This window comes from Magallana gigas, chromosome 8 (assembly GCF_963853765.1).
Source record: "Magallana gigas chromosome 8, xbMagGiga1.1, whole genome shotgun sequence".
Classification (NCBI taxonomy): Eukaryota; Metazoa; Mollusca; class Bivalvia; order Ostreida; family Ostreidae; genus Magallana; species Magallana gigas.
Window position 1 is genome coordinate 45,321,336 of NC_088860.1, and position 26,311 is coordinate 45,347,646.

The 26,311-nt window shown below is 33.5% G+C and overlaps 1 protein-coding gene across 1 annotated transcript; it reads right to left on the minus strand.

The window, feature by feature from the left end:
- Positions 1–200: 200 nt before the first annotated feature.
- Positions 201–25,177, minus strand: LOC105328831 (uncharacterized). Its single transcript, XM_034471284.2, has 27 exons — positions 25,019–25,177; positions 24,427–24,497; positions 23,470–23,619; positions 22,099–22,176; positions 17,108–17,215; positions 16,164–16,251; positions 15,850–15,988; positions 15,278–15,353; positions 14,465–14,659; positions 14,108–14,240; positions 13,576–13,692; positions 12,806–12,912; positions 11,440–11,561; positions 10,398–10,540; positions 9,922–10,035; positions 9,593–9,684; positions 9,145–9,274; positions 8,672–8,847; positions 8,219–8,306; positions 7,678–7,926; positions 7,184–7,417; positions 6,458–6,580; positions 6,101–6,217; positions 5,650–5,766; positions 4,716–4,964; positions 565–810; positions 201–363 (listed from the first exon to the last, which is right to left on the minus strand). The coding sequence occupies exons 1-27, from the start codon at positions 25,098–25,100 to the stop codon at positions 350–352; spliced, it is 3,558 nt and encodes a 1,185-aa protein (XP_034327175.2). The 5' UTR covers positions 25,101–25,177; the 3' UTR covers positions 201–349.
- Positions 25,178–26,311: the final 1,134 nt, after the last annotated feature.

The following is a 26,311-nucleotide window of genomic DNA, read 5'->3' on the forward strand; positions in this document are numbered from 1 at the left end:
GAGCAATGATGACTAAAATCAAGATTAAAGGGATAGGCATCCTCTGTACAATGATTTATGAAGATTTGACTTTAATACGATTCTATTCAAAAATTGGTTGAAATCGTGGGCAGATATTTGACCATGCCGCACAAAGTCCTTTTCCCTACATTTGAATTATTCAGTTTTATGCTAAATTAAAAATATTGTAATATAGAGAATGCTTGTGATGAAAATTTATTTTTAAAAAGTTGCAACATTTTCCCAAGAAAAACAATACAATATAGCATTTGATCCAATTGCTATTGTTCCCTGTCTGGCTTCTTAGTGTCAGATTATGTCCATGAAAAACAACCTAGGGACCTCTTTTTTATACTTGTCCACCTGAAAATGTATATAGATATTCAATCAATATCTCAGCTATGTTATGGCTTGTTTTGTTTTACTCAGTCTAAATGAAATTAATATTGCTCAAATCTTCTTCGAGAAACATGCTGGTAAACATATTAACAAATTTACATATCAATTGCAAAGGTTTCTATGATGTCAACTGATATAAAATGATAAAGCTCAATAAATTTTTACCACACAGAGGAATAGAGCAATATTCCCATCGCCTGTCCGGATCTGTGGTATAGCACCACGGTCCTCTCGGCTCACTCCCATACGGGTTTCGACAGTAGTTCTCTTGGTCACTGATATACCCGTAGCCATGGTCATGAGGGGATTGTGAGTTCCAGCGCATACAGGTGCGTCCACTTATAGTTCTGTTTGTGTGACCAAAATAGTCTCCTCCTCGAACGGACGTTAAACATTCATTGGGTGGGGTTTCTGATTTTATATTTAAAAAAATCAAAATGATAAATAGTTATTTCCGTCAAATAAAAAAGATTTGCGTACAGTCAGTTTTATTAAATTAAAACAATTCTTAAATAAATGTATGTGTCATTTGATTTGAAAGTAAATACTTTAACAATCACAGTCTATTCTATTTGATATACCATTGAATTCACTTAAGGATGACATTTCCTCAGAATGAAAAAAAAAATCTACTGATGATAAAAAAAACCCATCTATTGTGTATTATAGACCTTTGATTGTACTGTTATTTTTCACTTTCAAAAAAGTAGGTCAATGACCTACTTTTTGAGTTAATGGCCATTTAATATTTTTTGAAAAATCAAGAAAAATTCCATAAAATATTACACTAAGATTGAGATTTTCTTAATTGTAATAATATTACAAATAATAAAACACTTTCAAAAATAAAATACAGTTTATAAATGGTATTGGAACTAAATGGGAACAAACCATTAAGATTTCAGCAACAATTTTTAAAAACATTTCAGTCCGAATTTCCTCTATCAGTTTTTAAATTCCTACCCATTTTTGATCCAATTTTTAAAAAATTTGAATGATGATAATACAAAAACATTTATAGTGTTGAACTAATTGTACTGACCTTATTCTGTTGGCATAAAATTCATATTAGGTCAATGATCAAAATGTTGAGATATGGCGTCTTTTATCATTTTTAAGCATTTTTCAATATTTTTGCAATATGTGCCATTATATTATTTTATTGAAGAAGTGAGGTAAAACCAACAGAAAATATGCAAAATTATATAGACTAAAATATAAAATCTTAACTTTTAATATAAGAGTACTGCCCAAAATTTTTAGTGGAAAACAAAATTTTCAAAATTTAGTTCGAATTTCCTCTGTTTGGCTAAAAGTCTATTTTTGTTTGAGCGTAATTCCATAATAAAGTAAAAATATTGAATGTTTAGTCAATATTAATTTATTTCATAAATTCTTTTTGTGTTTGAAACAAATTTTACTCATTAAATTGAATTTTATAACAATTCGAATCTGAGAACTCAAACCCTGAGTAAACAACACCCTTAAAGAGACAGTACAGCTGAAAACACATGTGTGAATAATAATTTACTTATTGTATAGTTAGGAAATTACCGGAAATTTTGTTCGAGTCGGTTTTTGATAAGATGCGCCGTACTGTCATAATCAAATTTTTAATTAGTTTAAAGAAAGATGTTGATATAAACAATAAAATGCTTTCTTTGGTGATTCATTCGGGATATGAAGATAGCGACATTTCAGATAAAGTACATAACCCGCATTAGCGGCTTGAGTAAATTTTACCTTCATAACCTGCGTGAATCATCAAAGACAGCATTTTATTGTTTATATCAACATCTTTCTTTAAACTAATTAAAAATTTGATTATGAAAAGTAAGTACAATTCACTAAATTACTGTTCATGTACATAAGTAAGTAAGCTAAAAAAAAAAAAAACCAGCCAAATCATCTCTTGTGAGATTGAGTCTGACATCATCATGATTATTTCATGCAGTCCATGATTTTTCTTAGGTCGCTGTAGGTTTAGAACAATCGATAAACAGGGCGTGTCAATTTCAGTCCTCTCAATTTCTTGTCAGTTTCAGCCGCCGATAAACGGGGTGTGTAGATTTCAGTCTGGTTTTTAACGTTTCTATAGAGCTATGAATTAACTAAGTTTTCGTAAGAAATAAACGGAATAATAATGTAAATATTATTTAATGTTCAACCTCTAATAGCAGCGGAAATGCCGGCAGAAAAGGACTCTAAATCATGATATATTGTTTCCTGGTCCCTAAATAATAAATAAGATTTATATATTTGAATTTCATATTTATATATGTTAATGTTAATGTTTCTTTCTAAAAACATTCATTTTCCCCTTAAACATCAAGAACTATTGCAAATAGCGGAGGGAGTAACCATACATATTTAACAACATACTGGGGCTATTTTACAAATTTAGTGCACTCTAAAGAGGTTTTAAGAAATTTTCAACGCAATGTAAAACTTAAGGTACCTCACTACACCTACACTTATACTTTTTAAGACACTACGTCACAAGATGGCTATTTAAATGTTTTGTTAAACTGTTTATATCGTTCAACTGGGTTGTATTTCGTCGTAGCTCAGTGGTTAAAGTATTGGACTTCTAAATTGCAGATCGTCAGTTCGAATCCGCCTGGAGCTTTTGTTCATGTTAACTGAATTAAATTTTTGAAAATGTAATTTTTCATCCAAAATTGCAAACTTTGTGCCTATTAGACTTAAATACTACTTATTATCCAGTATGATTTCTAGTGAGCCACATTAAACAAATATCATTTACACAACAAGAGGCCAATTGGCCTGAACGGTCACCTGAGTATATAAACCGTACACAAACTTGTCGAGGAGTCTCATATATGCATTTAATTAATTAGGATTCATTCGGGAGCATAAAAATTATAAATTTGTTATGACAACCACCTCTCTGCCTGAAATCTTTCAAAAAGAACTATGAAACCTTTAATTTTGGCGAAAAACTTAAAGATCTGGCCTACAAAATCATGAATTAAGTTTTCCTTTCAGGTGTGTGGGAGTAAAGAAGATAATATTTTTAACATTATATGCATTAACACCTATACATCCATTTTGGCCCTGCCCTAGAGTCAAAACCTATACTCCAGGGGCCATGAAATTTAAAATTTCAGTAGAGGACTTCCAGGTAAACAAAATGTTAAATCAGTTTTTTAGACAGATGTGCGAGAATAGAGAAGAACATTTTTAAACATTATACGCATTAACACTATATTGCCCCCCCCCTTCATGTCCTAAACCCATGACCCAGGGGCCATGAATTTCACAATTTAGGTAGAGGAGTTAGTGGACATCATAACCATGCATTCAAAATATATATGGGAGTAGAGAAGAAGATTTTCAAAGATTAAATACATTTTTACTATATGGCCATATTGGCCACACCCTAGAGGCTGAACCACTAACCCAGGGGTCATGAATTTCACAATTTTAGTAGAGGGCCTCATGGACATCATAATCATGCATTTAGTTTTTAACAAATATATATGGTAGTAGAGAAGAAGATTTTTTCAGATTTAATACATTTTTACTATATGGCCATATTGGCCCTACCCTAGAGCCTGAACCTCTGACCCAGGAGTCATGAATTTCACAAGTTTGGTAGAATGACCCATGGACATCATAACCAAGCAAATGGTTTTTACCAAATATATATGGGAGTAGAGAAGAAAATTTTCTAAGATTTAATACATATTTAATATATGGCCATATTGGCCCCAACCTAGAGTCTGAACCCCGTACACTATTTTGGGAGATGTCTTCATGGGCATCATAATCATGCATTTAGCTTTAACAAATATCTTTGGTAGAAGAAAAGAAGATTTTTTAAGATTTAATACCTTTTTAACTGTATGGCCATATTGGCCCCACCCTAAAGCCAGAACCCCTGACCCAGGGGCCATGAATTTCACACTTTTTGGTAGAGGGCTTCATGGACATCATAACTATGCAAACAGTTTTTTCCTCACGTGTGTGGGAGAAGGGAAGGAGATTTTTGAAAATTTGGCTTTTTTGGCATATTTGGTCCCACATGTAGTGCCCCGGGGGTGGTAGAGCCATGAATTTCACAATTTAGATTCTTCTTACCATAGAGATGCCTCACATCAGAAATGGTAACAATCAACCTTGTGGTTTTTAAAAAAAAGGTTAAAAATGTTAATTGTTAACGCACGACGCACGACGACGGATAGCAAAAGGTCACCTGAGTTTACTCAGACGACCTAAAAATCGAACATTTATATCACAATTGTCAGGATAATTTTTTGGGTTAGTGTAATGTATTACGTGAGCTATCCTACCACACTTTGGAATATCACAGTACTCCCATCTCTTTGCCGGATCCGTGGTGTAGCACCAAGGACCCCTCGGCTCCCGGTCCGGGTTCCTACAGTAGTTTTTCTGGTCAGCCATTGAAGAGGTGAAGCGGTGACCGTGAGGGGTGGATTCGTTCCAGCGCTGACAGGTTCGATTGCTGGCCGTGACAGAGATAATGGAGGCATATTCCCAACCAATCGTCGATCGCCGGCAATTTTCTTTCGTTGTTGAGTCTATGAAAAAAATTATGACGGACCTTGTATGAAGTATAAAAAGCGAGTTTTATCAAAAAATAATTTTTGTACATGTAAGAATACCTCGAGAGCTTGATGACCGAGGCCTTTTGAGACTTAATGACTGAATCAATCTTATTCAAAAAAAAGAGTCATAAATAAATGTGAAGAAAACCATTATAATCAAACCTTAAATGTGGGAATTTTATATACATGTAGAACTAATTTACAGTTCAAAGTTAAGCATATTATATTTAACATTGGTAGGTAGATCTGATGGGAAATAAGGTGACTGTATATCTTGCCTATTTTACGCATACGTGTACAAAAAAAGACAACAGTGCAAAAAATACATCTTTAATAACAGAAGATACAAAAGTAGTCAAGAATAGAGTTAGTATGACAAAATGTAGATTTACACTGCGTGTTGTATGTTACACTGCGTGTTGTATGTTACCCTTTGTGTTGTATGTTACACTGTGTGTTGTATATTACATTGTGTGTTGTATGTTACACTGCGTGTTGTATGTTACACTGCGTGTTGTATGTTACATTGTGTGTTGTATGTTACACTGCGTGTTGTATGTTACACTGCGTGTTGTATGTTACACTGCGTGTTGTTTGTTACACTGCGTGTTGTATGTTACACTGCGTGGTGTATGTTACACTGTGTGTTGTGTGTTACCTTCGTTTTCACACCTGTCGCCCTGATAGCCTGGGAAACAGGTACAGGTAAATGTGTCTCCTTCGTTTTTGCAAGTCCCACCATTTAAGCAGGGATTCGAATGGCATGGTTGTGCATCTGAAAATGATAATAAACCCCCAAAAATAGACTTCATATATTTTTTTTTCTTGACTTGATTGTCCTTCGTTTGAGCTCGGTATTTTTAAGCATTGAACAACTTTGCTAAGTAAACAACTTTACAATTGTAAATGTTTCTCAACGTAGTCTCAATTTTTTTTATTCTTAAATTTTTCATTGCATATAGCATTGTTTTGCATCATCTCTTATACTCTAAACAAGCATCATCATATAATACGTAAACAACTCGACAGGGATTTCTTCAATTTCTACGGCTATGTGAAAGTAATACATAGGCTAAAGGAGGATCGACTGACTCAAAAAATAATCTCACCACAATCCGGAACATCGCAGATCTCCCAGCGTCTGTTGGGGTCGGTGGTGTAACACCAGGGCCGTCTCTCGCCGTCTATGTTCCTACAGTAGTTCTCCTGGGCCGAGTACAGTTTTACTGTTAAAAAAACGGTGAAACAATAAAAATTATTTGCTGTACATCTTCATGGCGAAGTATCTTTTTTATTAAGTATATTCATTGGAAATGTTACAGGTTAAAAAAAAGTATAAAATTGTTTTTTGCTTCACCACATGTTTCACACATTTTAAAACCGAATTCGAGTCCTGAATTCATACACGTATCACAGACATTTGAGAAAATGAGTGTATTCTTCAAAACGTATAGGTTCAAACGTACGGCTGTGAGAGTGCGGAGATTTCGTATCCCACCGTTGGCAGGTTCTACCGGAAGCAGTTTCGTTGACGGTTCCAAAGTAATCAAATCCTTGTGATAATAGTACACACTCACGCGCTTTGTAATCTACATGCGAATAAAAAAAAGTGGTACAGGTTGACAACGGGTTACTATTCTTATAAAATAGAAATTTTATAGAAAAATGAAATTTGCAACCTAACATTTGAAAATGTTATATGCCGACTTTTTATAACCATTTTAAATTGCTCAATGGCGCTTGCCTTTTTAAGACTATATTGATCTCCTAAAAGAGAATTTTCTAAAAAGATACATGTAAAAGAAAACAATCAAATTTTAAAACTAAAAGCTATCATGATGGATTTTTTGTCACGAAATAATAGTTTACATCTAAAATTATCATATCTTATAAATATATTATATAATTTAGATGAGTTGACCCCCATGGCGTTTTATAATTAGCTATGGGGATTGATATTCGTTTCCATTTTAAGACTTTATTTATCTCCTTCAAAAGAAGAGCTATGCACTTATATAAAGATATAAAAAAAATGTCTACATTATTAAGCTAAAAAGAATGAATATTTTTTTTCTAAATGATATTCAATAGCTAAACACATCATCTGGAAAAATCAAAGCATGATCCGATGGTTAATTTGTTGAGCCCCTAGACTTCCTTATCATCACGTTTTCCTGTAGATGGTTACGTACTACATGCCGGTATGTCGCAGTACTCCCACCGCGTGGTGTTATCGGTGGTGAAGCACCACGGCCGCTGCTCCCGTCCCCCGGGGTTCCTGCAGTAGTTCTCGTGCGCCACTAGGCCGAAGTTGTGCTCGTGCGGGGTCTGGGAATTCCATCTCTGACAGGTCTTTCCTGATGAGGTTCTGCTCACTCGGCCTGCATACTCGAACCCGATTCTCGATCGTGTACATTCATCGTATTCTGTGGAGCAACATAAAGAACTGTCATAATCTTAATTGTTGTTGTTAAGCGAATGATTTGCAATTCTATAAATATCTGCATTAAATTCTTGATTTTATTACGAAGATGTGGTTTTTAAGCCTTTTTGTGGATATTAACACCATCAAAATTTATTGTAAGAATATAAAATCAACGCATGAAAAAGTAAAGAAACAAATAACAATCAAATGGTTGAAACAAATCGATATTATAATTATCATAATTGCTGCCCAATTCCATACCACATGCCGGGATATCACAATACTCCCATCGTTTGTTAGGGTCCATGGTGTAGCACCAGGGGTGATAGTTACTATTAGGGTACAGATTTCTGCAGTAGTTGGAGTCGTTGAACAGGGCCTCGTACGCGGTGTGGGAGTGAGGCGACTGTTCGGCCCACGGTTGACACGCTCTTCCAGATCGTGTCACGTTGGCTCTTCCTTTATACTCCCCACCGCGACTAGACGTCAGACACTCAGTGAATTCGTTGACTGGAAACACAATAAGAGAAAGCTCTGAATTTGCAGGGATATAATTTTTTCCAACATCAGGTATTTGTCAAAGAGAATAAAAGAAAATCTTTCAGTTTGATAGTTGTCTCTTTGTACAGAGGCATTGCTGTGTATGGTACATGCCGAACAGTGCGTCAACTGATTTATCTCATTGATTTTACTAAAATATTGTGATAATATTCATCCACCGCACCAAATCCTCAGCATTGCATCGTGATATTCTATCCGCTGCCATTTTAGAATAATTTAGGCCCACGTCATGTGTATTTACCTTCCAAGCATGTGCCAACACTTAGTATCACGTCATCTAGAGCAATATCGCTGTTCCAATCATCTCCTCTGATAGCTTCAAAGATGATCTGGAGAATGTATAATGTGAGATAAAATGATGAATAAGATATTTTTTTACCTATGAAAATGTATGAATTATATATTCATGTTCCTTGCATAATGTACATCATTGTAGTAACGTGTTCTTACATGAAGTATAAATAGAGTGCCCGTTATAAGTGACAGTATAATGTAACTCCGTAATCTTAAGGAGTATTCTTAGCTTTTTGAAGTATGTTCATAGTTATAAATATAGTTTATGAGTAGTACTCTATTTACTTTATTGCGTAAAGGGTAATTTTAAGAAATGCTTATTTGATAATTTCGTCTCTTTCTTCACTGATTTACATACGACTACGTTGCGGATCATGTGACCACTATAAGCTATGATTACCTTCAGTTCCTCCATTTTCTGGATGGTGACCTGACCGTATTTCCAGTCGCTGCCTTGGTTACCGGACTGTGTCCAGGCCACGCTCTGTGCAAGGTCCTTCCCGGAAACAAGGACGTTCAGCGTGTCCACCGTGTGTCCAAACATGTGATACCGGAATGACAGACATCTCTCCGCCGCTGTGTAGAAAGAAATGTCAAGAAAAAGATTTAAAAAAGAATTATCATTGCAATTTCAAATATTTGTCAAATAGTATGACATTTCTTTTTTATGATTTTGTAAAATGCACAAGATATATTGGTAGCATGTGATTTGTTGATACAAAGGCATCCCTTCACATAAAGGGATTACGGAATTGAACACAAGGTCCTATTAATGGTGAATAGAACGCAACAGCTATCCTATGTACATTTGTAACTTTTTGAAAAAGTTGCATCAATTTTGCTTATGTCTAAAGGTAGGGGGGAAACCCAGACCTGGGAATGCCGGACTCGACACCAGCCACGCCTTGTCACCCTTGACCCGAGGGCTGGACATCTCTGTGAAGATGTAGTTGTTTCCCTTGTAAGCTCTCTCTGGTCCGGTCCCTTGGGAGCTGCTAGAACCCTGCAAATAATGTCATTAGAGGGAGTGTTGAAGATTTGAGCATGATATCACTGACATATATACTGAGTAAACTGTATGACACGATTGTTTTCATTTTGCAATTGGAAATTTGACAGATGACTAAATGGGCATTGTATCTAAAAAATGTTACACCAGATCCTGTAAAACTCATGCAAATTATCAACACTGGTTTTCCATCCAACATTTTCTATCTTGTCAAAATCCAAATAAAAGTTCACGAAAAGATTTTTGGAAGAACTCATGAAACGAAATCTCCATACATGAGTTTTGTCAATGGTCCTATATAATTGTACTCACTGAATTCAGTGCCCAGTCAAAATCGTCTCCCTCAGACGTATTCTCCAGAAAACATTGCCGAGTCTCAAATGAACACTCCAAGCTGGTGTCATCTGAAATCAGTTCAAAAAACTTAACATTGTAAACTGTCAAATAAACTGTAAATTCCGCGTGATACTGAAAGCCGGATTGCTTTGTTTAAGAAAAATACTTTCAAATGACTTTGTGTTTTTAGTTTGCATTTCAATATACATCTCAAGAAAGCCATTCATATCTATTTGGATGAACATGGGTTTTAAATCAATTTATTGAAATAATAGACACTGCAATGTGGGGTGCATCATTCTCACCCGACAGCTGGTCACAGAGCTCTCCCGTGAACCCTGGGTAGCAGGCGCACGTGAACTGGCAGTCTAGCTCGCTCTCGCGGCAGTCTCCGTACTTACACGGGTTGTTCTTACAGCCTGTAAACAGAGCAGAGCAAACACTGTGGTTCCTGTCGAATAACACACGTTTGTTGTTTTGCTTGTATGGTCTCCGTTTTTTGTCATTGAGATTTAAGATACAAAAAATTTTAAATTTCAGAAATATATTTTTACATTTTATAAATATGCATCTAAATTGATAGCATTTATTTTGCATTAATTTTCTTATTTTTTTTTTTTACTTTATGTAAGACTTTGGAATTTTGATTTTCATTGTATGTTATCAATATCTAATTATTAATGAAAAAAAATGTTCATCTTCATTTTTACAAAGAGAGTAAAAGCTTTAAATTCAGTAAAATTGTTTATCTTTCGTAGTCATTTTTATGAGACACCTATACCTCGCCCCACGGCGTTGAACCGCAGTCTGAAGCCCTTCTCTGGGACCCTGTCCTGGACAAATTGACTGTTAAAGGTCAAGGTCATGAAGTTTGGACTGTCCTTGGAGCCTGTCCACTGGTCACCAATCATATCCCCGCAACGTCTACGTGAATTTAAAATTTAAATTTCATTTTTTTTTTATAAATTCTGTTTTTTCGTTCCCATCAAAGTTTATGTCAGCCAACTTTATTTGTTATCGTGGTGACCTTTTATCTAATCTATTTTATTTCATATGTGGGGATCGCGATCACTTTAACATTACAAAAACACTATACGCAGAAAAATGTCAAGTTATAGCAAAAAACAAATTTTGCAAATACAAGAAATTACAGATTGAACACCATTTTTGACATTGATCAATGACAAAATTCGATCAATGACAAAAATGGATACTAGTATATGGAATTCATTTTTAAATAACTGAAATCATTTCAATGATTGCGCTACGAGTGGTCTCCATTATTCTCATTATTCTCATTAGTTCATATGTACAGGTGTATATCAACGAAACTGGTAGATTTGTTTGATATAGTTTATGTGCATGTTTCTTATTTTCGTATATATCATTTATTTTCATTTATCATAATAACAATTCTGTATCATGCAATAACAGTTGTAAGTTTTGTATAATTTTTCTATTTAATGGTAAAGACCTAGTAAGTTGTCAGAACTTGTGTCCAAACCATTTGTATATGTATCTTATATATATGTACATTGTATACAATAAAATATGTTCAAATCAAATCACTGGTCTCCATTCATAATTCCCAAAGAATGCTTATTAAAACAGATACAGTCGCATCATTCACTAATAATCTCTAAAAAAAATTCTTGTAAAAATCACATTCCATTGGTTCTTTATTGACTGCAATTGCAGTATTTTCTGCTAAAGAACTAAAAAAAAAATGACATAAAATTTTGTTTTTTTACCTAAAAGATTCTTACACAGAAAGATGGTTTATTATAACTACTTGTAACCGCGTGTGTGTTCGTTGTCCTTACTTGATTCCTGTCTGTCCAGGGAGATTGTACTGAATCTCCAACCAATGATAACATCTGTCCAAATTGTTGTCCGCTAAATGGAGCTCCTCAACCGTCATTCGGACGTACCACCCCTCGGGGACCTGTGTAATTATAGATCAAATCTCCGATGTACACGCTAGTTTCCAAAACATCATGCCATATTTCAAAGTGGTTAATCAGATGTTTATCAGAAATAAACAAAGTTTAACAAAAACAACAAAGGCAGATCGTTGGTATTTTTGTGAAAGGTTGAAACTCATTGTATTTATATGTGATTCTTCGAATGGACTAAAACATGAGATTTCTTTTAAACTTAGATTAATGGACTAGATAGTGAATTGATTGGTCAAAAGTCCCGCCCACTAGTGTCACAGCTTAACTCATGGAATATCTTAATTAAAACAGGGAGGTGTGCATGTACTAATGGTTTCACGAGAGAGGAAAGCGGGGATCCGGCGGTATGATCTTGGATACACTATTATGCATAAATAAAATCTGCTATATTAGAGATTACTTTTGAATTCAGTAGATCGATTACATTTATAAGGTTGATTTTGTTGCATCTTCACTTGATCATTTCTATTCAACAATGCTTTGCCGCCGAGGACATGGGCACAGGAAAAATGAGTTTTATATAAAGTATCACAACTACAAAAAATATCCAACAGTACCGGACGAGCAGCAAACATCTGCTGTTATTTATAGTTGAATTTGGAGTGCAAAGACTCAATAGTATATTATTATATATTTACATCTACCAAGTATTATTCCCTCAATTTCTTATCATTACGAAAACTTATAGTTAATTCATAGCTCTATAGGAACAGCCAGACTGAAATCTACACGCCCTGTTTATCAATTGGTCTAAACCTACATCGACCTACGAAATATGACGGACTGCACGAAATAATCATGACGATGTCAGACTCAAAGTCGCACAGGAGACGATTTGGTTGTTTCTTTTAGCTAATGTACTTATTAACAGTAATTCAGTGAATTTTACTTACTTTTCATAACCAATTTAGTCGGTTATGAAGGTAGCAATCATTGCTGAAAAAATTTACATAACACGCTAACGGGGGTTGTGTATTTTTCCTGCAATGTCGCTACCTTCATATCCCGAATGAATCCCCAAACAAAGCATCTTATTGTTTAAATATACGGTATGACTTCATTGCAATAATTATTTGCTATTTCCGGGTCCTTTTGATGAGTGCTTAGTCCGGTATGTTTATATCATATCTGGGTTTGGCTAATTGCATCATCCCACAAGCATGCTTAGCCGTAGATGACATGTGAAAAGAAAACTTTACAAATATCACAGTTACAGAATTAACTTGTTTACCTTCACGCCCCACCGGCAAACTTTTCCGAGTGGATAAGAAACTGGATATCCAGGTGACGTCACAAAGACATCTTTACCAAGAGGAACTTCGATCATTCCGCCACAACCTGTTAGTGGAAAGGTGTGGAAAACTCATTGATTAATAAATCAATAATTCATCAATTATACTATTATAAATTATTTATAAACAATATTTAATAATTTTAGTAATTAAGAGTAGTTTTATTAAGTAACTTTGATGCACTATTTTACTTTCTTTACAAATACAACAGATTGTTTGTTAGAAAATAAACATATAAACAATGAAATAAAATTGACCTTTGATAATAATCAATAACATCTAATGCTGAGTTTTTATCTAACCATTTTTTAGAATATTCCTGATTCGATAAAAATATTATAAGTTTTTTAATTTACAAAATAAGCGGTTATTGTTACACTACTAATAGATCTAATCCCATTGCACCATTTATCAAGAATTATCGTGAAAATTTTTAATGTTATGTAGCAATACCATGTAAAGTGTCCGTAGAAGAAAAAGGTACAAAACAAGTAAAAAAGTAAAACAAGTAAAGGCAATGTTTTGGTAGAGGAATAGCTGTTTCATATAATATCACGTCATATCATGAACAAACTGTAGCTTGGATTCACATATAGCTATGTGAGAACGGTTGCTTCATATGTTAGATATTAAAGAAGCTCACACATATAGCTATGTGAGAACGGTTGCTTCATATGTTAGATATTTAAGAAGCTCAGACTGGACCTACCATTGTCAGTGATCAAAGTTTCACATGTTTTCCCAGTGTATCCCCTGGGACAGTAACACACACAGTCGTGGTTGACGAAGCCCCCGTTAATACACTCAGGGGGGTCTGTGCAATGTGCTGTTAAAATATTGTAAATCATCAGGTACAAACTGTAAAATTAATTAAAGTTCATTTGATCTAATTGTCCTGCATAAATTGTTATGTTTTTTAAAAGGATTATTAGTGGGCGTTAACCAATTTGTGGAATAAACGTAAATAAGTACATAAATTAGCGGCGGCTCAATTTTAATGGTGGCTCAATTTACCAAGGTTGCCATGGGTCGGGGCGGGGTTTCCAACAAGTTTACATCATAAACTAATTAGGAAGCACAATTTCAACAAATTATAACAGAGCAGTTATTTCACCTCCATATGAAGTTGTGAAAAATTGACAATCCCCAAAATTCTGATCATGTGAACTTTGAAAGTATCATGGAATTGAAAATCGATAAGAGTACGTTCCATTTGAGTGAGTGATTTGAAGATTCCTCACCTGCGCATTTGTAATTTACTGTAATATCTTTGACGTCATAAAAATCCAGCCCCTCCCCTGCGCCTGTCCCTGCTAAAAATTCGAGATCTCTGTCCAAGAACTCTATTGATTGTCCCCCGGTCTTGGAAAAGGCCTACACACACAAAAATCAAAGTACTGAAAGTACTGAAAGATATAGTGTATGTTATTATCAATTTGAATTGTAGATTTAGATTTAATTAAATTTAAGATCTATTGCACGTCAAAATCGTTAATGTTGCAGTGACGTTTACCTAAAAAGTTTTTAAAAAAAACTACAACTTTTATTTTCAAATTCTGCATAGCTGCCAATACAACGTGATTTGAATGAATTCTTACCCACAAACTGTACTGCATGATGCTTTCATAGTCGTAGGCGTTGAAATCGAACGTGCTTGTCTTTGCCATGTTGCCGTTATCGATGTTTTCTTTCAGGTTTTCCTTGATCATACGTATGTATTCGTCTCGATCACTCCTAGACTGTTCGTGCATTAAGCCAGCGGCGTGTAACATTTCGTGGATTGAAATCCCAACCTTAAAGTACATCGAGACTTGCAGGAATACGTCTTAAGGAACCTCTTATATCATGCGGAATTTTGGTGAATAATGAATACATCATTATATGGTATAAATGTAAATGGTTTGAAGAAATAAATGCAAATACAGTCAATACGTACATGTATATGTTATGATATAAACGACTAAATCAATTAAACGATGATTGAAGAACACAGACATGTTACGTTTTGATATATATATACTCTAACGTTAATGAATCCTCTCTTTGTGATTTGATAAAAATGTAATCATATTTGTCCGTTTTCAAAAAACAAAAAGAAATTCTAGGTATAAATAGCGCATTTTAATACAATTATTTTCCTATCAAATAAACAATATGTTCCTTATTTCAGCACAAGAATGTGTTTACTCTATATGACATCTGCGTTTATATACATTTACATATTCAAAATCAGCTTGTTTAAAATGAAACCTGATACTGTACTAGCCAGCTATATAAGATTAATTTTTGGAAATTATGCATATTACAAGCTGTGGACGTTACATGCAAATTAACAAATAAATGCTTAATATATATTTTTTGTCATTTTCTTAGACTCAAGGACGATAACTTGAGTTATGAATTGTACTCACACTCATACAACCAGACTCGTGCATCCCGATGACCTGGGGACTCCTGGTTATATAACCAACGTACGACCAGCAGCCGCTGTAACACAGGAAAAACCAAAAAAAATTAAAAAAAAATCTATTCGGCCATTAAATTTAGATATCTGCAGATCTAATCCTTTCTTTGTCTGGTTTGAAGAGCAAACGCGTTCAGTTCTGTATGAACCTTCCAATGGATCAACACGTCATATTTATAACGTCATCTTAATTAATTTACAAGTTTATGGTTTGTTTAATGCTACATTGTAGATTTTTTTTAACGATTGCTATCAGTTCTTATAATTTTAAATTTAATTCAACGTGTACCGCGATAGTTCATTGGTTCAGTGTCCGTTTACCATGTATATTTTCAGAGCTTTTTATAAAAAAAAATTAAGTATCATAATTTCAGTGTCAATTGGAATATTATGCACAGCACGCTATCTACAATGCAGTGAATATTAAAATGAAACGATCACGTGATGAGTAAGTATGAATCACATTAGATAATCATATCATTGCCAGAAATATGATCATTCTAAAAATAGAACACTAACTCGGAATTCCTGAACTCCACATAATGGTTATGTCCTACTTCCTCCGCTAGTTCCGGTGTGTATGGTAGCCATTTTAAACAAGTGCGATTATTGAAAATTTCGGCTGCTTTGTTGATGACGTCATAACTCCCTTGTTTTACTGCAAAAACAAAAAATTCAAACAATAAGACTGATATTAAGACTATTCTGTTCAGCTTTCACCAATAAATATCAAACTTCAGTCGTAATTTATAACTATATGCCTTTTTACAAAAAATAACCCGATCTTTAAAAATATGAATTGTGAATTTAGCATACGTTGTGTAATGCCATACCTATAGTATTGTTATCAATGGTAAACGGTACAATGGCTTTTGGCCATTTCCACGCCGCTTTCCAAAAACTTCTCTTCTTTCTTTCGACCTTGAAAATTTAAATACTTTTTGAAAATAAAATGAATGTTCCCTTTATTCATATGAAATGTAATATTCAAAACATCACCAAAAAGCACTTAACCTGGCAAAACAATGATTAACCAACTACCACATCAATTGGCGTTGCTCTATGTACACTGACATACCTCTATATCGTAATTCAATTCACTGTATATTCCTTATTTCACGCGAGGGCTTACTTACGTGTTTTCCACTGCTTTGCGTCAAATAGCGAGAATAAATAATCGCAAAAGACGAATTTTTATCATTCTTTATTTATGGTTACATTGAATTTAATGTTAAAACGTACTTGGCCCCTGTGATTCATATTAGTTTACAGCTCTCCGAAAAATAAAAGCAATATTTTAGAATTCGCGAGTTATGTTCTGGCGATTTTACGCGGATATTGATTCTAGGCGTTTAATTAGGGATCCACACTATTTGGTTCTAACGAGCTTGAAAGCAATTGTCATTGTATAAACATATATACATTTTCAGTGTCTTTGCCTGTGATAACACTACGTATCGATGTTGTACTATAGTCCAATAACTTTAAATGACTTATAATTGGGGCGCCAGCGGGGTTTGCTTAATATCTTTATTCATATATTTGATCGTACAATGGCTGAAAAGTATATAAATATAAGTAATAAGGAATCCTTCATTGGATATCATGAGGTGATTTTTGTGCTTTATTGGATTTGATCAGGTCCCGACCAAAACTACCATCTCATAATACTCAAAGAATGATTCCATATTCTTTAAAAAATACTATACTATATAGTGTTACAAACCGTCTGACACGGGTTAAGTTTGTTTTATTGTGTAAATCCCTGCCTGTGTACCTGGTCTCTGGGGATCCCCTCGATGTTGGCCTGGTCCGGTGTGAGGGGGTGTTTGTCCATCTTGTTACCTTTGGCAATGGCTGTCAGTTCGGGGTGCAAGCCTTGTGCCTGGTGGTAATTTAATTTTAATTTAAACATATTTTATTGAGTTATCAAATGGATTAGGCAACAGGCAAAGCCTATATAAACCCTCTCCAAAATACAAAGTCAAGAAGTGGTTTTATAAAATAATCATAGAATATAGTATATAGTATTATTTACCAGTTTACAGAGTGATATATTATTGATATTTTTGTATACAAGACAAAGTATAATTGGGTATTAAATAATCCGCTTGACTTTTGTCATATAAATTATAAATTGTAAGTCAATTTGTTTTTAAACATATACATGAACAAATTCATTCCTACATTTATAAACCCATCACCTCATTCATTCATACCGACAGACAGACATAGTATAAAGTTCTCATGATCCGGCCCATTTGAAAGAAACAGTAATTAAACAAAGAACTAATAAGTAAAAAAAGTCAAAAACGCTTAGAAGCTATAATATAACTGTGAACATAAGAAACGATTTTACAATTAAAGTTGTATGAAAAGTCAGAGCTAACATAAAGATATAGTTAATATGAAAAGGTACTCTAATGTCATTAAATTGATTCAAAAGTTAAACTCTTTGTTGAATGTATCTTGGGCACTCAAGAAAAAAATTTATATTACCTTCAGATTCAGACCCACAGTTTGTACATCGACTATCATCAATTAAAAAATCCTTAAATAAATGAGCATTTAAATTGCTAGCTTTATTCCGTAATTGACATAAAATAATATTTTCTTTCCTATTGCCAAAGCTGTAGTGTTTGTAAGTTTGGGGTATATTTTGGTTTTTGAGTTTTGACTTAAAAATAGACAAAGATGATGAATGTTTTATTTCTGCATCAAGATTATTCCATAATTTAATTGTAGACGGAATAAAGCTATTGTAATAAGAAGTAGTCGGACATAGTGACAGAGAGTAAAAATTGCCATTAGACCTAAGATTATATGCATGTTCAGTTGGAAAGTATGGTTGAATTAAGTCTAATAAGTACTGCGGTACTAATTTAAACCATGAATTATTTTGTAGAATAGAATAAGCTTATTTTTATCCCTTCGAGATTGTAGGGTCTCCCAACCAGGTTCCCTATATAAGATACTTTTAGAAGAGTTAACTCTCAACCCTTTTATTATTCTGGCTGCTTCTATTTGTACTTTTTCAAGCAATTCAGAGTTTTCTTTGGTACAGTTGGCCCACACACATCAACATATTCCACTATAGGTCTGATAAAAGCCATATATATTTTAACGAGTGTTTCTCTATCAATTGTATGCTTTAGCAATCTCAATATATTCAATCTTTTGCACGCTTTTTTATAAATACCATTAATATGATTGGACCAACCACCATCAGACTGTAGATGCAAGCCTAAGTGTACATGACTTTTTTTTATTGTTTATGATTTCACCATTATATCCAAACAGAATTGCATAATAGCTAATATTTTTTTCTCGTAAAGTCAACATTTACAGTTTTATTTGCATTAAAATCTACAGCCCATGTGTTGGACCATTTTTTTATTATGTCAAGGTCATTAGTAATTGATTAAGATGTATGACATCATCATCAATAATAGCAAATAGAGAAGTATCATCTGCAAATAATATATTATTGTTTGAAATGCCATTAGTAATGTCATTAATATAAAGCAGGAATAGGAAAGGACCAAGTACTGAACCCTGGGGAACCCCAGCATCTAACATCTGAAATGTTTGCCTATGAGTCAAATAATCTTCTATCCAGCCTAATATGTTACCACCAAAACCTAGCCCCTCAAGTTTATGAATAAGACCAAGATGCCAAACTCTATCGAATGCTATAGAAATATCACAGAAGATAAAGCGAATATCTTTTCCTCTACCTAAACTTGATATAATTTTATCATAAATTTCTATTAGTTGGTTTACAGTTGAATTCCCAGGCTGGAACCCTGACTGGAATTTTGATAGTAGCTCATTGTCTTTATATAATGTAATAAAACATATATTGTTATTCCTTTTACTAATTACGTAATTGCTAGGATATCGTTTTTATTTCAATCTGATGAGTTTATTTTGATTAATTTTAAGATTAAATCAAAAACAGAAGAAACAAGAGGCCCATGGGGCCACATCGCTCACCTGAGCAACAATGGGCGTTCAAAAGATATTGTGCCATATGGTCCCTCGGTAGAAAAACAAAAAATAAATATTGTAAAGTATTCCAATTTTACACTTTTTTTGTATACATGTAATCTTTGACATTGTACCTTCATGAAATACTATTTTTTACCAGAATAAGAAATTTCTACGCAAGATATAAAACTAAACATTTGGTAGAGGTATACTGTTCAGTTGTTAACTTCCAAATCCCTATATTTATTGTATTAAAAAAAATAATAGTTATTGTTTTTTTATTTTAAAAACCCTACATGTATAGATGTGAAGAAGCAAATTGTACCTCAATGTGATCAATTCCTCAAATTAAAAACATTCAAAAATTTTATTTGTCTTCTCCATTATAATTAAATGACTGTTATTTACTTCGCGTACAAACCAGGATAATTTTCCGCTGTGATATTCTTAGGAATAGCGATAATTACTTTATCCCCGCAACAGAAATGTGTCAGAAATATGGAAACTGTTTTAAAGATGTCGTTTTTATTTACTCGTGTCTGAAAAACTATCAAAATTGATGTAGATTTCACATTATTTATTGTATAAAGAGAAGGCCCCAGAGAGTAGATATATACAGATTACTAGTATCAGTCTTTTATTTTGTTTGTACAAGTATTTAACATACTCTAATTCATAGAGATTTTCTAATGTTCAACCGAAATTTCAGCGTCAATTGTAGAATTATAAGCAAGATACAGAGCTCACAGTTCGCCTAGGTTTGATTTATATTTTGTTCACATGAGTTTATTACATTCAGCTTATGATTTTTAACTTGGTATTTCCTATTCAGCATTTAAAATGGAAAAAAAGAATGGCCTAAGATTTTATATTCTTTTATTCACTCAAGACCAGTTCACTGGTATTTGAGGTTCAAAATCAGTTTATACAAATGTACACAAACACAGTGAAGGATCACATGTACAGTAGGAGTAATAATGACGAAAAAATGTTAAGTTTACAATACAATAAGATGTTAAAGTTGGTTTCTGAACGAACAGACTTAAATTTTCTTAATAAATATTGACAAATTTTTTACTTTTTTAATCTTTAGTTTTTAAGATCTGTGTACAAACATAGAATTGTGAGCAAATCTCTGTATCTTGCTTATAATTTGAAGCTTAACACTCAAATATGGTTAGTAAATAGAAATTGAAAACAATTAAACACAAGAAACATTCACTATAACAAATAAAGAACACAATTTATTTTTTCGAAATGAATCATATATATACATGTATATACCTACATATTTCCTTCAGCAATGTCAAACTTTATTTAAACTGAATAATTAAACTCGAGAAAATGCAGAGCATCGCAATAAAACCTATTGCATTAATCTACCATTACGCAAAAGATAATGCCGATCGAATTACCGATAGAATGAATTGTATTTCATTATTTTTTTATTACATCAGATTTTGCTTAATTTGCGCAGTTAACTGTTTGATTTACCAAAGTCTCTGTTTGATTTGATACGTAAAAATCACGAAATAATACAGACGGTAGTTCCCAGGTTACAAGCAGAAATAATGAAAACGAAACGAAAATCGGAACAAGCTAACACCAACGTCATGTGTGAAAACTGTCAACGCATTGAAATATTTAACCTCAATTTACTTCACGAAATCGGCAACAATATATTTTGCATGTTTCAAAAATTTCCCTTCATACCCGAACTGTTGCACAACAAGCAAATTAATCATAGTCAGATCGACCCTTTTTCGTATAATGTCATGGCTGCTTAAAACAAAGAACCTCGTTTTAGAAGTATGGAATACGAGTCTAGGTAAAATGGGTATGCAAACCCGGGCCGTGGCAAAATAAAAGCCAAGGCAGATCGACAATCGTCAATTCCAAATACGCATTATTTTGCAGCAATATTTACAGCGAATACAAATATACTAGTCCATCAAAAATCCTGAAATTTTAATGAGATTGGCAGATAAATAACTGCCAATCTTTGTTTTGCCCAGACCAAGTCTTGCCTACCCATTTTACCGGATGCTGGATTACCGGATGCCGAACCCGAAGCTATAAAACTGATTGAAACACGCATTTCCTTTATTATTATTTTCGTAATAACTCAGATTTGAAACAGAATTAGCACTTAATTTTTGCAATTTATATTTTCCTTCCCATAAGGATAATTTATACTAAACTACGTTGAATTGGAATCAGTAGTTCTTGAGAAGAAGAGTTTTAAAAGTGCACCCCCTTTTTTCTACAGTTTCAAGGTTTTCTCCGCTTTGAATACAGATCGGACTTTTATTTTTGCAATTTATATTCGCCCTCACATAAGGATGCTTTGTGCCAAATTTGGTTGAAATTGGATAAGCGGTTTTAGAGAAGAAGTTCAAAATGTAAAAAGTTTACAGACGGACAGACGGACAGACGGACGACGGACAAAATGTGATCAGAATAGCTCACTTGAGCTTTCAGCTCAGGTGAGCTAAAAACTGGTAAAATCTGTTTTCAAAAGAAAAATCTCTTGTAAAATAAAATGAGCGGTTCCAACAACTGTACATTCCCCCTGTGTTTGTTTTATTATTTTACAATCTAAATTTAATAAGAATGCTTTATATTTATTTATTTATTTATTTTTTTTTTTGGGGGGGGGGTATTTTTTTTTTTGGTGTGTGTGTGTGGGGGGGGGGGTGGCTATGTTTGTAACTTTTAAGTACGTTAGAAGGTCAATATATTATCTGACGTCATCAAAATACAAAATCCAGACCTTACCTGGTAGACCTTTCCGTTCTTTTCTACCGCCATTCCCTCCAATAACTGCATTAGTTTCTCGTCATTTGGGTCAACATCCTGAAGCAAAAATCAGCAGAGCGTGACTTGTTTACAGGCCGTCGCACGCCGATATTTTGAAAAATAACATAGGTTTGAAAGGTCGTTAGCAATCTACGCAGATAGGTGTTTGACAGCACGTGGTCATGCGTTAAAGCAACCAAACCACTATAAAAGGAAACTTGGTTTTATTTTCACGCTGTTTAGGGTTTGATTTGTTTTGTTTGTTTTGTTTTGTTGGTTTTGCTAGGGGATGGGTGGACTTTTGTTTTCGTTTTGTTTTTTTTGTGTTTTTTTTTTTATTTTGGTATTTGTTTATCCGCTATGATCACACATGTTTTAAAGCAACAAGAGCGGTGTATTTTCAGAAGTTTATTTTTCTGTCAAAAGCGTACATAGCCGTGATGTCTATATAATCCAAAGTTTTATGATAGAACATCGTCATAAAATGTAACAGAAAAAATGTTCATGTATTGTAAAATACAGATGTGTCGAAAGCAGTAAATGTAAATTAAAATATACCGGTATAACTTTTGGAATTGTATAAACAAAATCGTTTGCGTGTAAATTACAGTTTCAAAATTCTGAAAATAAAATTTACCACCAGAGAAAGTGTTGCTTTTAACAGCTGTACTTTGGGATTTGCATGAAGCAATGACCAGAAACCATGCAAACTACAAGCATTAACATCCTATTTAATTAGCCTTTTGGGTGTAAATTAGAAAATTATTTTATTTTGTATAACCTTTGCGTTTACACTCGCCAAGTAGATTTAAATGTAAAAAAAAAAAAAAGTCGAAAGTATTTTGTCTTCTAGCATAAACGATCCTCAAACAAGAAACTAAAATATCTACACAATTGACAACTTATGGAGGAATTCTCAAAATAAACATCCGAGGTATATGTCGACAATAGATCTGTGGAGATATATTTAAACAAGATGAAGATGTAGCAGACAGATAAACAGAGAAACATAGAGAAGAAAGACACAATATACGGACAAACTGACAGAATTCGGACAGAAATTGCAGTTATTCTCATTATAGTTCAATTGTACATCAACGAAACTGGTAGATTTGTTTGATATAGTTTATGTGCATGATTCTTATTTTCGTATACATCACTTATTTTCATTTATCGTAATAACAATTCTATATCATGCAATAACAGTTGTAAGTTTTGTATAATTTTTCTATTTAATGGTAAAGACCTAGTAAGTTGTCAGAACTTGTGTCCAAACCGTTTGTATATGTATCTTATATATATGTATACAATAAAATATGTTCAAATCAAACTGACAGAGAGTAACCGTACCTCTTCATCAATCATATCACTGGGCTTTCCTGGCTTCTCTTTTTTCTTGCCCTTCTCTGCCTTGTCTTTTTCCCCATCGTTATTTTTTCGTTTTTCTTCTCCAAAGTATTTCCGGAACAATCGTTTCCCTTTCTCCAGGTGGTCAATTCTCTGGGTAATGAAATATTATTGTTATATAATTATAAATTCATCAACTTAATCATGCATGTACAGTGTATACTCTATTTTCGCAGAATTTATTTTTATTGGGGGGGGGGGGGTGTGAAAATTGTATTTTTGTTACGTCGTATTATACCGTCTTTTGTTTAAATGGCTTATTACATGTAGCTCTGACAGGAGATGGTGAGAACACTTAATCTCAATTTTGCTTACTCGGCACCATATTTTATTAATCTTTTTTCGTTCTTATTTCCATTCATTATTTTGATCATCAACGAAAAACATCCTTAACATAAATCTGTTTTTTGCATAATGCATAATGAATTTTTCGCTCGCAGTCTGCAGAAATTCAGACGACAGTCACGTGCTGTATTAGTCACGTGCTGCATTTTTATTCGTGTGCTTTTGTCCGAGACGGAACAAAAAAAAAGTGTTGCGTACTTTCTAGACTTAACTATTTTACAATGAAGTAAATGAATACTGCTATATACGTTGTGTAAAATAAAAAAAAGATAATAAGTTCTGTTAAGGAAGGAAACAGAATAGCCGTATAGTAACACCCTAGCCAACTCTATATTTTGTTCTCCAATGACATAAATACTATTTGAAAAATAAGTTTGAGTTAAACAATTACTTGATTTATAAATCATGTACTTATTAAAAAAGACAACTTAAGTTTTATAGGACTTAGCGTTAAAAGACATTTAGTGAAATGTCAATTCCCCCTTTTTAAAGAAACTGTAAAACATAAAAGACGCGTTGAATTCAAGGCGTGTACTCTTGTTTAAGGATAATCACCGATAATTCATCGTCAGGTTGGTCCTCCTTGAGATAATCCAGCAGTTCTCGTACTTCTTCCCTCAATGAATCTGTAACAAAAACAAAATATACACTGTAAATAGATTTTGTATTTTTTTTTTTTATTGTTTGATTGTTGCTCTTTATTGTACTTTTTATTTGAATTTCTTTCTCTCCGTTCTTTATCGTTTTTATGTGTTTATTCATTAGTCATTTTTTTCCCTTAATTTGTAAAAAACTTTAATATTAAAGATCGATCACTAATATACATTTTTTATGTAACTCATTAATTTCAGTATTTTTATCAATTTTTTGTCTTCTAGAATTTTTTAAGTAAAATACATTTATAGGCAAACTTAAAAAAAAAAGGTTTGTTTTTTTCTCTCCCAATCGATTGAAAAAAATTATACTTTCAAATAAACCTATTTTCTTTACACCATTTTCACCGAATTTAATTCAAAGATTCGTCCATTTCATTAATAAGAGAAAAAAAAATGTATTGTTGGTCCTTATATGTAAAACAAGAAGGATATTACTAAAAAGAATGACTGTTAGTATAGAGAAGATGATATTTACTCATTTTCAAGATTACCTTCGTCATTTTTACTCTTCAAAGGGACGGAGAGCGCCGCAGCTAGAAACACCCCGACCACGAAAACAGCGCGGATTAACATGTTTCTTCTTCCTCCATACAGGACAGAGTGTCTGTCTGTCGCCGATCCGGGGGTATTATATGCCCGACTCTTACAGGGGTCACAATGGGGTCAAATATTAACCTAATTGCACTTCAATCGGATGGAAAGGATTCAAATGAAATTCTTATGTAGAAAAAGATTTCTATCACTCGGGTACATATAGACTAAATATTTGATTGTTTACGTAGATACTGCGAGAATTAATGTAGCGTTCGAAAAGACGTCTGACGTGGCTTACGATTGATTAAAGGAAATTCGAACATGGGTGCTTTTAATGCTGGTCTTTATAAAAAGCGGCGAGACACCGTGAAAATTGGACCTTGGGGCAAAAGTAGCATCCTTGCAATTGCTATGGATGCGGTCGTTCTGTAGGGTCCTGGGACCTTATTGAACCGCTACGGCGAAGGACATAAACATCCTTTGTCCGGCAAGAAAAAATTACAAAATATGTTTATCGTTCACAATTTGTCATTTTCCCCTTCAAACAACTATATAATTGAATCGCTTTGGAACCATTTGGAGGGGAAATCTGCGTGATCCGCACTTAAATATATGTAAATGATGTTTTCTTTCTTCCCATAAAGATTGAAGATATTAAGTGTAAAGAAACATTAATCTATCGGAGGACTGTTAAAATAGAGATGAACCCACATTTCTTGGTCCCAACATGATAAGATTCCTTATTTACCGCTTACTGAGATTTTTCACTGATCTCGGATCGTAGGGTTTTTTAAAATTTTATTTTTAAAGAAAATGACAGAAATAAAGTGTGAAGATAAAGAATTCCTCGTGGACGAAAATAAACAGTTGGTGCAAAATTGTGCATAGTTTAAAAGATTATTTTTATGCAAATTCATTTTTGCTGGCTATATATGGATTTTCATCTCATTATGTGCCGACATAAATAACCAAAAAAAGCAGAAAATATACTATATGATATCTAACACATTTCGATCGTTTATTTGAATAATGCGCTGCAGAATAAAATTAAAACATTCCGTCCTAGTTGAGGAATTAAAAATTAATCTAGATTATCTTGTGGTCCTGATTCAGTTTTCCTTCTGGTCTCAGCTATCCGGGACAGCCAGATATAACAGATATAATCCACTTAAGAGTTCCTCCGGTAATCTTAATCATCTTTTAAAATTGCATAATAATGATTTATGATATATCTACAAAATATTCATGTC

What these genes read in the sequence shown, in the direction of transcription:
- LOC105328831 (XM_034471284.2), bottom strand. Translation starts at nt 25,100, where the DNA reads ATGTTAATCCGCGCTGTTTTCGTGGTCGGGGTGTTTCTAGCTGCGGCG. An exon ending in GTGGAGTTCAGGAATTCCGA is followed by an intron (nt 15,354 to 15,849) that starts GTTAGTGTTCTA and finishes CCTGTGTTACAG; the next exon opens with CGGCTGCTGGTCGTACGTTG. An exon ending in TCATGCAGTACAGTTTGTGG is followed by an intron (nt 14,241 to 14,464) that starts GTAAGAATTCAT and finishes TTGTGTGTGTAG; the next exon opens with GCCTTTTCCAAGACCGGGGG.